Raw genomic sequence first — 16,467 nt, 5'->3', positions numbered from 1 at the left:
CACTTCTGCCTCTTTACAACTCACTTCCCAAACAGTAGTCAAAATATTTTTAAAATATAAGCCTTATAATTGCTCACCACTGCTAAGAGATTTCTAATGGCTTCCTATCCCACTATTCATAAAATCCAAACTTCTTTCTATGGATGAATTATAAGGCCTAACATGATCTGATCCCTGCTATCTCTCTGAACTTATCTCCTACCACTCTTCCCCTTGCTCACTCTGCTCCAACCCACACTAGCCTTCTTTTTGCTCCTTGAAAATCAAGTTCCTTCCCACCTCAAGGCGTCTGATCTACAGTCCTCTCCGCCCTCTGGCCCCCACCCTAGCACCAGTGACCCAAATTAGTGACCCATATGTCTTCTTATTGTAGAAAACAACCAAACTTCATTGGCTTCCTGATGAAAACACTACATCACCACCTATGAATATTCTTGTCAAAAATGTTCAAACTGAATCTATCCAGAGTAAACAATCAGAAAATTCAGAATGTGGGATATTCTACAAGACGATTTGCCTACACTCTTCAAAAAAGTAAGTAACATGAGATTATTAGCTACCATATTATCTATACTCCAGAAAAGTGGGGGCCAACATATCCAAAACAGATATAAGCAATAAGTGTTACACTATAACATCTTGATAAAACATATGATACAACCATATTTTAATAATAAAATCTTTCTAGCAATATTGAAAATTTACAACATAGCACTAAATTAAAAAAAAAAAAAATGCCAAAAATTTGCAATATGATTATAAGGTAATACAAACTGCAAGAGTTGAGACTTTTGGGGATGTTAGGATGGGGTGAATATATTTTGCATGTAGGGGTGCCTGGGTGGCTCAGTCGGTTGAGCATCGGACTTCGGCTCAGGTCATGATCTCACGGTCTGTGGGTTCGAGCCCCACATCGGGCTCTGTGCTGACAGCTCAGAGCCTGGAGCCTGCTTCCAATCCTGTGTCTCCCTCTCTCTCCGCCCCTCCCCCACTCTCACTTTGTCTCACTTTGTCTCTCAAAAATAAATAAATGTAAAAAAAAAAAAAAACTTAAAAATATATATATATTTTGCATGTAGGTGAGAGGTGAATCTTTGAGAGCCAGAGGGAGGAATTATGGTAGATGGAATAATGGTCCGCTAAGGATATCAACATCCTAATCCCCTAAACCTATAAATAAAGATGAAAATAAATAAAGCTGTGAAGATGAAGTAAAGTGGCACATAGAATTAACATTGATAATCACCTATGGATAAAGAAGATATGGTGTGTGTGTATACACACACACACACACACACACACACACACACACAAATGGAGTATTACTCGGCAATCAAAAAGAAGAATGAAATCTTGCCATTCGTGACTACGTGGATGGAACTGGGAGGGTATTATGCTAGGTGAAAATTAGTCAGAGAAAGACAAATATCACATGATTTCATTCATATGAGGACTTTAAGACACAAAACAGATGAACATAAGGGAAGGGAATCAAAAATAATAAAAAAACAGGGAGGGGGACAAAACATAAGACACTCTTAAATATGGAGAACAAAGGGTTACTGGAGGGATTATGGGAGAAGGATGGGCCAAATCGGTAAGGAGCATTAAGGAATCTACTCCTGAAATCATTGTTGCACTATATGCTAACTATCTTGGATGCAAATCTAAAAAATAAATTAAATTAAAAAAAATTTTTTTAAAAAGCATTGACAATCATGTAATTTGGGATGGAGAGATTATCCTGGAATTATCAAAGCAGGCCCAACATTATTACCACAAGGGTCTTTATAAAGTGAAAGAGGGAGGCAGAACAGAGAGTGCCCCAGTAATTGCTGGCTCTCAAAACAGAAGGGTGTCATGAGCCAAGCAATGTGGACAGCCTGTTGATACTAGGAAAGGTAAAAAAAAAAAAAAAAAAAAAAAAAAAAAAAAAAAAATCTCTTCTAGACCTTCTAGAAAGGAATGCAATCCTGCCAACACCTTGACTTTTGCCAAGTGAGACCTGTATTGAAAGGAACGTAAGATAATGAATTTCTGTTGTTTTAGGCCACTACATTTAGGATAATTTGTTAGAGCAGCAATAGGAAACTAATAACGCTTATTCCATCATTGAACTAAGATGATCATCTGCTACTCTACCTACCTACAAAGGAAAGAGTGAATGCTCTATAGAGAATGATAACATCACCCAGAGCATTTACAATTTTTTATATAGAATGTACAGCATTAAATCAAATTGCTGGCCCACTAAAAAAAAAGTAAAGAAGAAAGAATAAAAAACAAATAGAAATAGACACACAGATGAACTAAATATTGGTTTCATAAGATACTAAAAGTAGCAATAATATATTCATGAAGCCTGAGAAAAATATTCAAGAAACAGATGAAAAGGTGGCAATTTTCACCAAAGAAGAATCTATAAAAAACAAAACCAAATGAAATTTCTACAAGTGAAAAACACAATTGAAGAACTATACAAATAGGTTTAACAGCAGATTATACACAATAGAAGAGGAGCTTAAAAAACAGGAATATCGATCAATAGACAATATTCTACTTTTCTGTGAAGTGTATCCTTTCAGAAAATAATATGAGAGACATGAAGGACACAACAAAAGACTCTAACATATATGTAACTGAGTGTCAGAAGGAGAGAAAAAAGTAAAGCAGAAGCAGGAAATATTTAAAGAGGTAATAGCCAGGAATTTTACAAACTGATGAAAGACATACCCTGCAAACCCCACCGTATGCTGAATGAAGAAACTACAAGCCTCAAACAGGATGAATAAAACAGAAACTACACCTACATACATGATAGTAAAATTGCTGAAACCAGTCAAAGAAAAACAATCTTAAAAACAGCAGAGGAAAAAAAAGATACATTATCCTCAAAAGAGCAACAAAAAGACTAATAAAACTTGTAACATAAATAATAAAGGCAGAAAAAGCAAACAAAAGACAATGAAATGACATTGTTCCAAAAAAAAAAAAAAGCCAACTTACTATTCCATGCTTTGGGAAATAGCCTTCCAACATCAAAGAAAAACAAAGTCACTTTCAGACAAAAACTGAGATAACTCTTAGCCAGCAGATAAACCCTAAAAGAAATACCAAAGGATGCCTTCAAATTAAATGATATATGTGCTAGGAAGTATGTTGGTTTATCCGTACAAAACTATTACCTGAAAATAACCAATAAAACCTAGTCTCTTTATTATTATTAGTGTAATACATTGACTCAAAAATCCAAAGAGGTGGATTCCCAACAAGCAGAAAACTGGGAATCAAAGTAAAACCATAAAGCAACAAGTTAACCATTAAAAAAAAAAAAAAAAAAAAAAAAAGATCAACAGGAAGTTTTGTTTATTTAAAAATGAACACAATTCTGGCTAGAACTACGAAAATTAAAATGGTTAGCTCCATCGATTTTAATTTTGCATTAGTATACACACTTTGCACACATCTTGTCTAAAAGGGACTCTAAAATACATAAAGTTAAATCCTGTATACTAATTGTCTGAGTACCCTCTCTACTTACCGCCTTTCAATTGAACTGTTTTACTGTGTACTGCACTGTATTTTTTTATCAGTGAAAATTTTTATATTTAAATTTCAGTACGTCTGGGGCATCACAGAAATATAAAAAATGTAAAGGGAAAACTAACTATATTTCATTAAAGAATCCTGACTTTTTTTTTTTTTTTTTAAGTAATCTCTCTACCCAATGTGGGATTTGAACTTACAACCCTGAGATCAGAGTCGCATGCTCCACTGACTGAGCCAGTCAGGCACCCCTTATTCAAAATACAAATTACTACAGGATTATAATCTAGTCAACTCTTTCTGTGAGAATTCTTCATCTCTGGAATAGGAATAGTGATATAGTCATTTAACTCACATTTCTTCTCATCTAACTTCCAGATCCTTCCAGAGATATAATTCAAAGGAAATAGACTTCTGGTAATCTCAAATAAACATATATTTCCTCACAGTAGTTTTCTTCCATGATTTCTCAGTTTACTTATCCTTTGCTCTGACAGCATTTCAGTTGTAAATCTTTAAGGCATTGTGTCTTCCATTTTGTTTTTTTTTCCTCCTCTTCTTTTGCTCACTCTACCTTCTTAAACACTACAAACATAAAATTTATAAATGGCTCTTTTTTAAGACCTTTACTGGTCTCCTTTTAAAAGTTAAGTGAAGTTTGCCCATCTATTTATAGTCTTTCATTATCCACAACACAGATGATTTTCATACACACAAGTAACATGTCTAATTCTTCATGCATTCTAGACACTCCCAACTGGTAGTTTATTTCCACATAAGAAAGCCAACATCTCTAACTAAATCATCAAACTTCCTTTCAAGGATACAAAAGAGGAAAGGGAATTACCATTATTAAGTGGGTTCCTCCCTATCTACTTCTATGAAATACAGTATTACTCTTATTCATGGAGGCTGAGAAAAATTAAGAAACCTGCCCAAAGGTCTCTCACTACCAATAAGTGAAAAAGACAGAAGTCAAACAGATCATCTGCTTTTAGAGTTTATATACTTGATCCATATTCACTACCCTAAATAAGTGTTCTCAGTACAAATTATGCTTTGCCCTATCAACGGCACAGAAACTTCCAGTTAAATACTGCAGGTTAGATACACACCCATTTACCTCCATTTTCTCCAAAGTCCAATTAAAATGACAGGAAAAAAAAATTTTTTTTAAGCGCTAATCCACAAAGACAAAAAAGGGAAGCAATAACAACAGTAGCAACACAATTCTGGCAACTGAAAGGCAGATAAAAAAAACAGTAACTCACTTAGACCAGAGTCTAAGTCTTCAAAGTGCACTGGTAAAGCCAATTTGAAGCCAGAAGATTCACAATACAGAATCCCAAAACAGTTACTGAATATATGCTGAACAATGATCATGAGCAGCTTTCATTTGCTTACCAACCATATGTATATCTTATGTTTATCCAAATCTTTTGCCCATTTTTAATTAGGTTATTTGCTCTTATTGTTGAGTTGTAGAGTTCTTTATATTCTTTGGATACAAATCCCTTACATGATTTGCAAATATTTCCTACCACTCTAAAGGTCGAAGGTTGTCTTTTCACATTCTTGATGTGTCCTTTGAAGCACAAAAGTTTTAAATGTTGATGAAATCCAATTTGTCAATTTTTTCTTTAGTTGCTTGTACTTTAGGCATCATATCTAAAAAACCATTGCCTAATTCAAGGCCACAAACATTTACTTCCATGTTTTCTAAGAATTTTATAGTTTTAGCTTATATTTAGGTCTGTGATCCATTTTGACCTAATTTTGCATATGATGCAATACAGAGGTCTAAATTCATTCTTTTATATGTAGATATCCAGTTGTTCCAGCACCATTTGTTTAAAAAGTTATTCTTTCTTCACTGATTATACTGGAGCCCTTGTCAAAACCTGGTTTACCATAAATGTAAGGGTCCACTGATCTATATATATCTTGCTTTAATGCTAATACCACACTGTCTTGATTACAATAGCTTTGTAGTGTTTCTTTTTTATGTATGTATGTATGTATGTATGTATGTATTTATTTATGAGAGAGACAGAGTATGAGCAGGGGAGGGGCAGAGAGAGAGGGAGACACAGAATCTGAAATAGGCTCCAGCTCCGAGCTGTTAGCACAGAGCCCAACACGGGGCTCAAACTCACACACCACCAGATCATGACCTGAGCCAAAGTCAGACACATAACTGACTGAGCCACCCAGGTGCCCTAGCTTTGTAATGTTTTTAAACTGGGAAGTGAACCGTCCAATTTTGTTTTTCTTTTTCAAGATTGTTTTGTCTATTCTGGGTCACTTGCATTTCCATATGAATTTTAGGATCAGCTTACCAATCTTCACAGAAATTAGCTAAAATTTTGATAGAGGTTGTGTTTAGTCTGTAGATCAATTTGGGATATTGTAATCTTAATAATATTAAGCCTTCTGATCCATGAACATGGAATATCTTTCCATTTATTTAGGTCTTTAAGTTCTTTCAGTGATATTATATGGTTTTCAGTGTTTAGTCTTATACTTCGTTGGTTAAATTTATGTTCATATATTTTATCCTTTTTTGATGCCACTGTCAAATGGAATGATTTTCTTTGCTAGTACACAGAAATACAAATGACTTTTGTACACTGACCTTACATCCTGCAGCCTTGATGAACTTACTAGTTTCAACTGATTTTGGTAGATTCCTTAAGATTTTCTATATACAAGATATATAATCTAAGAGTAAAGACAATTTTACTACCTTTTTTTTTTTAAGAGAGAGCATGTGTGAGCAGGGTAGGGGCAGCAGGAGAAGGAAAGAGAATTTTAAGCAGGCTCCATGCCCAGCACAGGGCCCAAGACAGGGCTCGATCCCAAGATTGTGAGATCACGACCTGAGCTGAATCAAGAGTTGGATGCTTAACTGACTGAGCCACCCAGGTATCCCACTATTTCTTTATTTATATAGATGCCTTTTATTTTTCTTTCCCACCAAATACTCTGGTTATAACCCCCAATACATTGTGGAACAGAAGTGGACAGACTTTTGTTCATGGCCGTAAGGGAAAACTTTTAGTCTTTCACCCTTAAGTATGATGTTAGCCAGGAATGTTTCATAGATATCCTTTACCAAGTTAAGGAAGTACTCTATTCATGCTTTATTATTTTCACCATGAAAGTATTTTCACCAGGAAAGTGTGTGGGATTGCCAAATGCTTTTTCTGTACCCATTAAAATGATTACAGAGGTGCCTGGGTGGCTCAGTTGAGTGAGCAGTCAACTCTATTTCGGCTCATGTCAAGATCCCAGGTTTGTGGGTTCAAGCCCCATATCAGGCTCCATGGTGAATGTGGAGCCTGCTTGAGATTCCCTCTCCCTCTCCCCCTCTGCCTCTCTCCCACACTCACACTCTCACTCTCTAATAAAAATTAAAAAGTTAAAAAATTAAAAAAAAAATACATAGTTTTTGCTCTTTATTCTACATTCACTGATTTTTGCATTCCTGGATAAATCTTACTTGGTCATGATATACAATCCTTTTTATACATTGCTATATTGGGTTTGCCAATATTTTATTAAGGACTTTTATAACTATTTATAAGAGATATCAGTCTGTTGTTTTCTTGTGGTATCTTTGGCTTTGGTAGCAGGGTAATACTAGCCTCACAGAATTACTTGGTCTGAGTGACACCTCCTCTTCTATTTCATTTAAAAAGTTTGTAAAAGAGTATTGTTAGTCACCTTTAAACACTTGGAAGAATTCTTTGGTAAGGCCATCTTGGCCTGGGCTTTTCCTTTGGGGAAGCTTTTTGATTACTAATTCAATCTCTCTCTCTCTCTCTCTCTCTCTCTCTCTCTCTCTGTCTCTTAACTCTATTTAGATTTTCTATTTCTTCTTGAGTTGGTTTCAGTAGATTGCATCTTTCTAGGAATATATCCATTTCATCTAGCTTAACTTGTTAACTTGTTAGAATTATTTACAGTGTTCTCTTATAACCCTTTCTGTTTCTGTAGGACAAAGCAATAGCCTCCCTTTCGTTCCTGAATCTAGCAGTTTGAGTCGTCTTTTTTCTTGGTCAGTCTAACTAAAGACTTGTCAATTTTACTGATCTTTTTGAAAAACTAACTTTTGGTTTCATGACTTTTTCTATTGTTCTTTGAGTCTCAACTTTCATTTATTTATGCTCTAGTCTTCTTTATTTCCTCCATCTGCTTTGAAATCAGTTTGCTCGAGATGGATGGTTTGATCACAGGTATTTACAGGTGTTTACAGGTATAAATGTCCCTCTAGGCACTGCTTTAGCTGCATCCCATAAGCTTTGGTATGTGGTTTTATTTTCATTTGTCTAAAGTATTTCCTAATTTCCTTTATGATCTCTTCTCAAATCCATTGGTTATTTTGGAGTATGTTACTTAATTTCCACATATTTGTGAATTTTTCAGATTTTCTTCTGTTACTGATTTCTAATTTCATTTCATTGTGGTCAAAGAACATATTTTGTATGGTTTCAAAACTTTCAAATTTACTGAAGCTTGTTTAATAGCCTAACATATAGCCTATGCTGGAAAATGTTTCACGTGTACTTGAGAAGAACGGGAATTCTGCTTTTGTTGCATGACATGTTCTATAAATATCTATTAATTACATCTACTATAATTATACCTATTATATAGCCATTTATTATATATCTATTATTATCTTGTTTGTTTATACTGTTGTTCACATCTTCTATTTCCTTGTTGATCTTCTGCTTAGTTGTTCTACCCATTATTGAATGTATTTAGAGGTGCCTGGGTGGCTCAGTCCATTAAGTGTCCAACCTTGATCTTGGCTTAGGTCATAATTTCACAATTCATGCATTCAAGCCCCACATCGGGCTCTACACTGGCAGCATAGAGCCTGCTTGCGATTCTGTCTCCCTCTCTCTCTCAAAAATAAAATAAACATTAAAAAAAAAAATATTTATGTCTCCAACTCTCTATTTGTTCCTTCAATTCTGTCAATTTTTGCTTTATGTATTTTGGTGCTCTGCTAAATGCATGTTTGTAGGTGTTATGTCTTCCTGATGGATCGACTATTTTATTATTATAAAATGTCCTTTATCTTTAGTAATTTTTGTCTTAAGATATATTTTAGCTGACATTAGTATAGTCATTCCAGCTGTCTTTTGAGTGTTGTTTGAATGAGTTATCTTTTTTGTCCCTTTACTTCCAATCTTTTTGCACCTTTGAATCTAAAGTATGCTTTTGTTTTAACTTTCTTAAACATATATTTATTTTTGAGAGAGAGAGAGAGACAAAGCATGAGCAGGGGAGGGGCAGAGAGAGACAGAGTTACAGAATCCAAAGCAGGCTGCAGGCTCTGAGCTGTCAGCACAGAGCCCAAGGCAGGGCTCAAACCATCGAACAATGAGCTCATCGAATCATGAGTCGGGGGCTTAACTGACTGAGCCACCCAGGCACCTCTAAAGTATGCTTCTTATATGAGTTTGAGCCCCACATTGGGTGTGATTACTTAAAAATAAATAAATAAAAAACGGTTGTTAAAGAAAAAACTAAAGTATGTTTCTTGTAAACAGATATAGTTGGATCATCACTGAAATTTTACATAAGAAAAAGTTTTAAAGAAATTAGGCCAAAATGCATTAAAAAGGCATACCCTCTTCTGAAATTGAAGAAACTACTGCAAAGACAAAATATTCAAGGTCAGTAAATGTCTGAAAAAAAAATTATGGTAAACTTGTCCCACCAGATATCATAACAGACTATAAAGTATTGTAAATATTGACATTTGAAGAATAGATAAATACATTAGTGAAAAGGAGTAGAATACAGAAAAATACATATATATGTATGTATGTAATATTAAATCAAGAGGGAGAAAATTATTCAATAAAAGGTATTAGGACAAGTGGCTTCCATTAGGAAGGAAAGAAAAGTAGATGATCTCTCAAAACTAAACTCCAGTTGCATTACATAAAACTAAAACTTACTATGAAATGATAGAAAAATATCCTATAAATAATAATGGGATAGGGGAGACTTTTCTAGGCAATACACAAAAGTCAGTTTTTAAATTTTTGTATGATAACAAACATCATAAACATACTTAATGCAAATTTAATTAATGCAGCTAATTAATGCCTGTGGCTTGAGAGAGAGCACAAGAGTGAATTCACTTCCAGGTCCACCATTTGAAAATCTACTTTTAAGAAAGTGAATTTATAAGCACCTGGGTGGCTCAGGAGTTTAGGTGTCCAACTCTCGATCTCAGCTCAGGTCATGAGAGTGTGGAGCCTGCTTGCAATTCTCTCTCCCTCTCTTCAGATCCCTCCCCCACTTGCACCTGCATGCATGAGCTTTCTCTCTTTCAAAATAAATAAACATTTTTTTAAAAAGTGAATTTAACTTCTCAAAAGATTGAGTTTGGGATTTTTTTATTTTAAAAATGAGGATAATTCCTACCTCACAATATATTTTAACATTCAGTGAGAGAATAGCTATAAAAGCATGAAATCTGGCACATTATAGAAGCTTGTTTTTCCTTGGTTCAACTTAAGTTGGTATTACATCAGATGAAGAATTACAAGCTGCAATGGGGAACAGCAGGATTCCTGTATTTTGGTTCATGATAAAACTACTTTATAATTAATTCCATTCTATTGTGTCTGAAAGAAAACACATTTCCCCTCGTCCCTCGCCCACTATATTTGCCGTGTGTAAAGTGTCAGTTGTTAAGAGTGGATCTGTTTCAAAGATGGAAGGTAAAGTGGCAATGCAGCCAGGATTGGCACTAGTTTAAGAGCAAAACATAACTAATACATATATAATTACATCTTATGTCAATGTCTTTCACCCATTAAAACCTTTCTCCACAAAACATCTTTTTTAAGATGGTTTTCCTAAGTTCTTCCAACAAGGATCAGATCGGAAATAGAAACTACAAATGGAAAACCTTCAGAATGGTGCACAATAAACACTGGCTAGGATAAAACATAAATGTATCAGGTAAAGACTAAAGTTTTAAAGACTTGCTAATGCCAATATTTTTACATTTGAACACTGGTTAGAACAAAAATGCTTCAGAATTCAGAAAGTGCAAATTCATTCAACTTTTTGTTTCAAACAAAATATTCACTTCCTGCATGAACCATAATATGTTTAAGTAAAGGAAAAGCACAATTTTTATTAAAATTTTATAAAATTTTAAAGAGCAACTACACAAAAATTTAGGGTCCAAACAAATTCAAACTTCTTCAAGATATGTTGGTCAAAATGGAAAATTCCCACTTAAAAAAAAAAGTACACTTAAACGTGTACTTTCTTGTAGAGTTTTAGATGAACAAGATTTTGACCTTTAGACCGGTTTTTAAAAAACTAAAAAGGGAATTTTTATTTACACAAAATTACACAATGAAATGTGCCCTCCAATCTAAAAACAAAACCAAAAAAATGCGCTTTGGAATGTAAAAGTAACCATTGGCTTTGGCTCTATTCAAATTACTAAAGACAACGTTGCAATAGTAACATCCTCTGCCTACTTCAACCAATCCCCCCACTATTTTCCTTATCAACTTAGCAAGAAAATTAATGTTTACACTTGAACACTGATGAAATTTTTCTTCAGCAAGATCTGCCTTCTGCATCAATTCTATAGTATCCAAGGTAGTTATGTCTCCACGCCAGACTTAAATGCCGTAAGATTCGTTTGTGAAGGTGCGCCTGGATGGCTCAGTCAGTTAAGAATCCGACTTCAATTCAGTTGTGATCTCCCAATTCATGGGTTCAAGCTCCACATCAGGCTCTCTGCTGTCAGGGTGGAGCCTGCTTCAGATCCTCTGCCCCCCACCCGAGCTCATGCTCTTGCTCTCTCTCTCAAAAATAAACATTAAAAAAAATGTATATTTTTTTAAGATTCACTTGTGAAGGAAAATAAAAGTAAGAATCAGTTTTAAAAAAAACAACACAACAGATCAGGACACTACAAGGAATAAATAGTGTAGCTGCCTTACTATGAGAAAACAAAAATGAAAGAAAAGAAGCCCAGCCCTCACAAACCTAATATGAAAGATTCAATATTATCACCCACAACATGCACAATACTCTTAAAAGTCAAGTTTCTCTTACACATAAAGCATATGAGTAAAAGACTCTAAAATATTCTTTTCAAATGCTATACAAACTTCATACTAATGGGGTTATAGAAAGACTGGAAAAATTAGGAATGTAAATTATGAGACTTATACTTCTCAGCGTACTTCCCTCTTTTGCAAATCTAATCTAGTTCCAAAAATGTATACCAGATATTAGAGTTCTTTGGATCTTGATTTCTCTTCCCAAGTTGCAGCCAACAATAAGTGGAATACTGGAAGCAACTCTTGAAAAATCTCTAATATTTAATTAAAATTGAGGTGGCGCAGTCGGTTAAGCGTCCGACTTCAGCCAGGTCACGATCTCGCGGTCCGTGAGTTCGAGCCCCGCGTCGGGCTCTGGGCTGATGGCTCGGAGCCTGGAGCCTGTTTCTGATTCTGTGTTTCCCTCTCTCTCTGGCCCTCCCCCGCTCATGCTCTGTCTCTCTCTGTCCCAAAAATAAATAAAAAACATTGAAAAAAAATTTAAAAAAAAATTGAACAGACATTATATTCAAGTTTAACAAAATTCACTATAACATTCCATACAACTTAATCAGTATCTTTCCCTCTTATTTTATATTCTTTGATTTCAAAAACAGAGACATCACATGGTCTATGAACAAAACCAGTGGCTACAAGTATTTCCATATCACTTCTCTCAACTTTTTTTAAAACATCGAACTTAAAATGTGAAATAAATTGAGCACACAGCCGCATTCTCCAGAGGGAAAACGCTGTTACTTCATTAAAAAAAAAAAAAAGTTAGGGCACCTGGGTGGCTCAGTCTGCTAAGCTTCCAATTGTTGATTTCTGCTCAGCTCATGATCTTGTGGTTGGAGGGATCCAGCCACACTTGGAGGCCTGCACTGACAGCAAGGAGCCTGCTTGGGATTCTCTCTCCCGCCACCTCTTCCCCTCCCCTGTTTGTGTGCTCATGCTCTCTCTCTCTCTCTCTCTCTCTCTCAAAATAAATAAACTTAAAAAAAAAAAAAAAGGCTGAGTCATATAAATAAAATTCACAAAAAGCAGAGTATTCTGAGGTACACTTCAAAAATTACTTCATTCGCCACAGTCTGGACTGTAACCTACAGAGCTGTCCTAAGCAACCCATGTGTGTCTCCTCCGGGACCTTTATTCACACGGAGCATAAAACTTTTAAAAACTAATACCAACAATAGCAATCAAACCAGATGCAGCTTTTTACAAGCAACAGCCCTAGCCCTAAGCTCCAAATAAAATTAACACTCCTCCCCCGCCAAAAAAAAAAAAGCAAAAGTCAAAACAAAAACACGTTCTTAAATTTTCTCTTAGACGTAGGAGTTCCTTAGTTTTACAATTCTTTCTCTTTGCTTTTCACTGAAAAGAGAATGGGAAATCAGTGATAAGAACGAACAGTGAGTTCCCAGGAGAAGGATACAAGAATTTACAATGAGGCTTGGCCCAGAGATCATCGGGCACACACACACCAATGCTCAGGGAGCGCTTTCAAGAAATGTCAGTGTCTAACTCAAGTCTACGGCCGCATTTTTTTTTTTTTTAAGGCCTAAGGACAGCCTTATAAATGGCCATAAAATACAATCTATCAAAACTATTCTCCAAAAACAATTAAGAGTGTCCTAGGATGCCCGGAACGTCAAGAACAAGTACTTTGGACGCCCTCGGGACTGCCGCCTCTCACATGGGAAGCAGGCCAGCCCATGTGAATCGGAGTGCCACCACGTCGGTTTACGTGACAGATCCACTGGGAGCATCCGAGTGTGATCCGGGGCCCTCCCGGACGGACGCTGCTGGAAGAGGAACACACATGCAATCTTCAGGGCCCTCCTACTTCCGTTCTCAAAACAGAAATGCACTGTTTCTCTTAGCCCTCAGCCCTCAGCCCAGTACCTCTCGACAGCGGGGAGAGCTCAAGTGGAAAGAAAAGCAGACCGTCTCGCGTCAGGGTGCACAGAATGCGGGTTGGTCAAAGCCCTCCCGCCCCCAACTCCGGTGCAAATCCACCGCCAGCGCCTCCCGGAGCGCCCCCCTGGCAGGGGACACGCAAGCAGCAGCAGTCCCAGTTCGCCCCACTCCTTCCTCCCCGGGGTAAGGGGGAGCGGAAAAGCGCAAAGAGGAACTAAGTGAACTGCAAGAGGGTGCCCTGCAAGCTCCTCAAAGAGGGGGTGGGGTGGGAGTGGAAACGAAGAAGGAGCGGAAGGAAGGGGAAAAGAGCAGCAAGAGGAAGGGGACGAGAGCGCGCGCCCGCAAAGGGCACGAGTCTGCGGGGACGCGGCTGCACCCTGGTTCCTCGAAGCGGACGGTGCTCCCGGCGTCTGGGGCGCTCCTCCCCAGGGCAGAGGGTGAGGAAGCGGGACGAGGGGGCGACGTCCCCCTCCCGGCCCAGCCTCAGCCCTCAGCAAGGGTCGGTTGGGGCTGCAGTGCCCTCGCCGGGTCCGAGCTGCGACAACGGCCGCTGGCCTCGTCGGAAGGCGCGGACTGCAGGGCCCTCGGCGCGCTCGGCGGGCCTGCTTTCACGCCCCCACCCCCGAGGGAGACAGCTCCGGGGTGACGGCCGCTGGGCGGCCTCGCCGGTTACCTGAAGCGGGGCGAGTCCTTCAGACACTCTTCGAAATCCACCGTCATCTTCATCCTGCCTCCGCCTCGCCTCGCAGGCGGCGCGAGAAGAGCCGAGGGAGCCGCGGGAGCGGCTGCGCTGGGGACAGACAGCTACGGCGGGCGCACGGCCGCGACTAGCGCTGCGCGGAGCTGCGGAGGGCGCCTCGCCCGCTGGTCATAGCAGCCGCGAAGACGGTGGCGGCAGCGGCGGCTCGTCAGGCCCCAGTCCGGCCCCTCTTCCTCCCGCCCCCAGCTGAGCGGCGGCCACAGGGAAACCGCCCGGGAGTGACAGCCTCCGCCAGCCAGCCACGAAGCCGGCGGCCAATGGGAGGGGCTTCCGGAAGCACCGCCTGCGGGCGCTCCGGCAACACACCTGAGCGACGGCAGCTCGAGCCAATGAACAGCGCGACCGTGGGTGCCTCCTTGCCACAAGCGTCCCCGAGGGCCAACCGGGAGGCGCAGGAGTCGTTAGGCGGGACGCACCGGTTGCTGGGAGGCCAGCGGCTGAGGCTCCTTGGGAAGGAAGTCACGTGGCTGCGCGCCGCGCTTCCCTCGGAGCCTCCGCCTCTTCTCCGGCTTCTCAGCCCCGCCCTGCTGAGCTGCCAACGCGGAGGAGCCGCCGCCTGCAGGTCTGAGGAAGGAGAGTTGCTTTTCAAGGCAGCTTTGGCAGAAATCTGTAGAGGCTGGGAGTAGAATTACCGAAGGAAGAGATAGGCTAAGCCACCACTTTCTTTCCGTTTAGAGAAACTGAGGTCAGGAGAGAAGCGAGGGTAGCTTTAATGATAAAATCCGTCTTTAACTAACTCCACCTTGTAATAACTTGGAAATATCTCCCACGTATATCTTCTCATATAACTAAGAGACTACTTACTGAAGGAGCTGGCATTTGGGGTGAGCATCGAAAGGTTCAGAAGGATTCCGACAGGTAGAAGTAGGTCGTTTCGTATGGAGGAAAGCTTTCAAAACCGCTGAACACATTTCTCCTTACTGACACTTTTCTCTCAGTAGCTTTCACCAGTTCAAAGATGATAGGGTTCTGAAAATCAGGCTCACTTCCTCCAACTTGCAACACCTGCCCACCGATCCACGATTGATTTGGAGCCGTGCAAGATATGCATCGCCTGATCCAACCAGGCAGGTATTTCTGATTTTAAAATGCCATTGACTAGGGGAAAAAAGGATACATTATATTTAAATGTAACCCAACCTAAAAAGTATAAGTGTATCCATGAAAATGCAACAAAAAGAGACACCTGGGTGGTTCAGTGGGTTTGAGTGTCCAACTTCGGCTCAGGTCATGATTTCGGGGTTCCTGGGTTCCAGCTCCACCTTGTGCTCTGTGCTGACAGCGCAGAGCCTGCTTGGGATTCTGTCCCCTTAGCTCTCTGCCCCCCCCCCAAAATGAATAAACATTTTAAAAAAATTTTTTTAATGCAACATAAATGTTGTAACAGCATAGTGGCTGTGAGTGAGAGTCTGGAGGCAAACTTCCTGGATTTATCTCCTGTCCTTCTTATACTGCCAAATGAAGGTACCACCACTGATCTGATAAAGTTGCCCTGAAGCTGAAATAAGAACTCTAAAGACAAAATCCAGTGCCACATAGTAACCATTCAGTAAATGTTGGCTATTATCATAATTGTACCGCTTTCTTCTTCGGGTGCCTTAATCAAAGTTTAAATGTAAGCCTTCTCACTTCCACTGCCTCAAGTCTTATATAACCATTTTGACCATCTGGCTAAGTGTAGCGTGATGGCATGATGTTTTACATAACCCATGGTTGTATCTTGATCTCCTTGGCACCTTTAGAAATAATAGACAAGCACTGTGTATGTTTCTTCTTTGGTTATAAACGTGGTTTCTTTTTTATTTTTTTATGTTAATTCTAGTTAGTTAACATACAGTGTTATATTAGTGTCAGGTATTCAATACAGTAATTCAAAACTTCTATACATCACCCTGTGGTCATCAGGACAAGTGCATTCCTTAATCCCATCTATTTCACCCATCCCCCCCCCCAACCATGATCAGTTCTGTATAATTAAGAATCTGTTTCTTAATTTGTCTCTCTTATTTTTTTTTTCCCTTTGCTTGTTTGTTTTGTTTCTTAAACTCCACATGAGTGAAATCATATGGTAACTTGGTCTCTTTTTTAAATTGAATTGCAAATCCCTGGAATCTACACAGCTTCTTTTGATAACTGGAAACT

The 16,467-nt window shown here is 38.8% G+C and overlaps 1 protein-coding gene across 9 annotated transcripts in view; it reads right to left on the bottom strand.

Moving 5' to 3' along the window:
* Positions 1-14,364, bottom strand: part of ACAP2 (ArfGAP with coiled-coil, ankyrin repeat and PH domains 2) — a 155,305-nt gene extending 140,941 nt beyond the window's left edge. For 8 of the 9 annotated variants that reach the window (XM_023260282.2, XM_023260284.2, XM_023260287.2 and 5 more), the window contains exon 1: positions 14,239-14,364. In XM_023260282.2, coding sequence (XP_023116050.2) covers positions 14,239-14,291 — 53 coding nt within the window. In that variant the 5' untranslated portion in view covers positions 14,292-14,364. Of the gene's footprint in view, positions 1-13,550; positions 13,673-14,238 lie in introns of those variants that run through there. The other variant, XM_023260285.2, reaches the window with a different exon arrangement.
* Between the last annotated feature and the right edge of the window lie 2,103 nt (positions 14,365-16,467).

This window comes from Felis catus, chromosome C2, assembly GCF_018350175.1.
Source record: "Felis catus isolate Fca126 chromosome C2, F.catus_Fca126_mat1.0, whole genome shotgun sequence".
Lineage (NCBI taxonomy): Eukaryota > Metazoa > Chordata > Mammalia > Carnivora > Felidae > Felis > Felis catus.
This window is presented reverse-complemented; position numbering and strand designations above follow the sequence as displayed.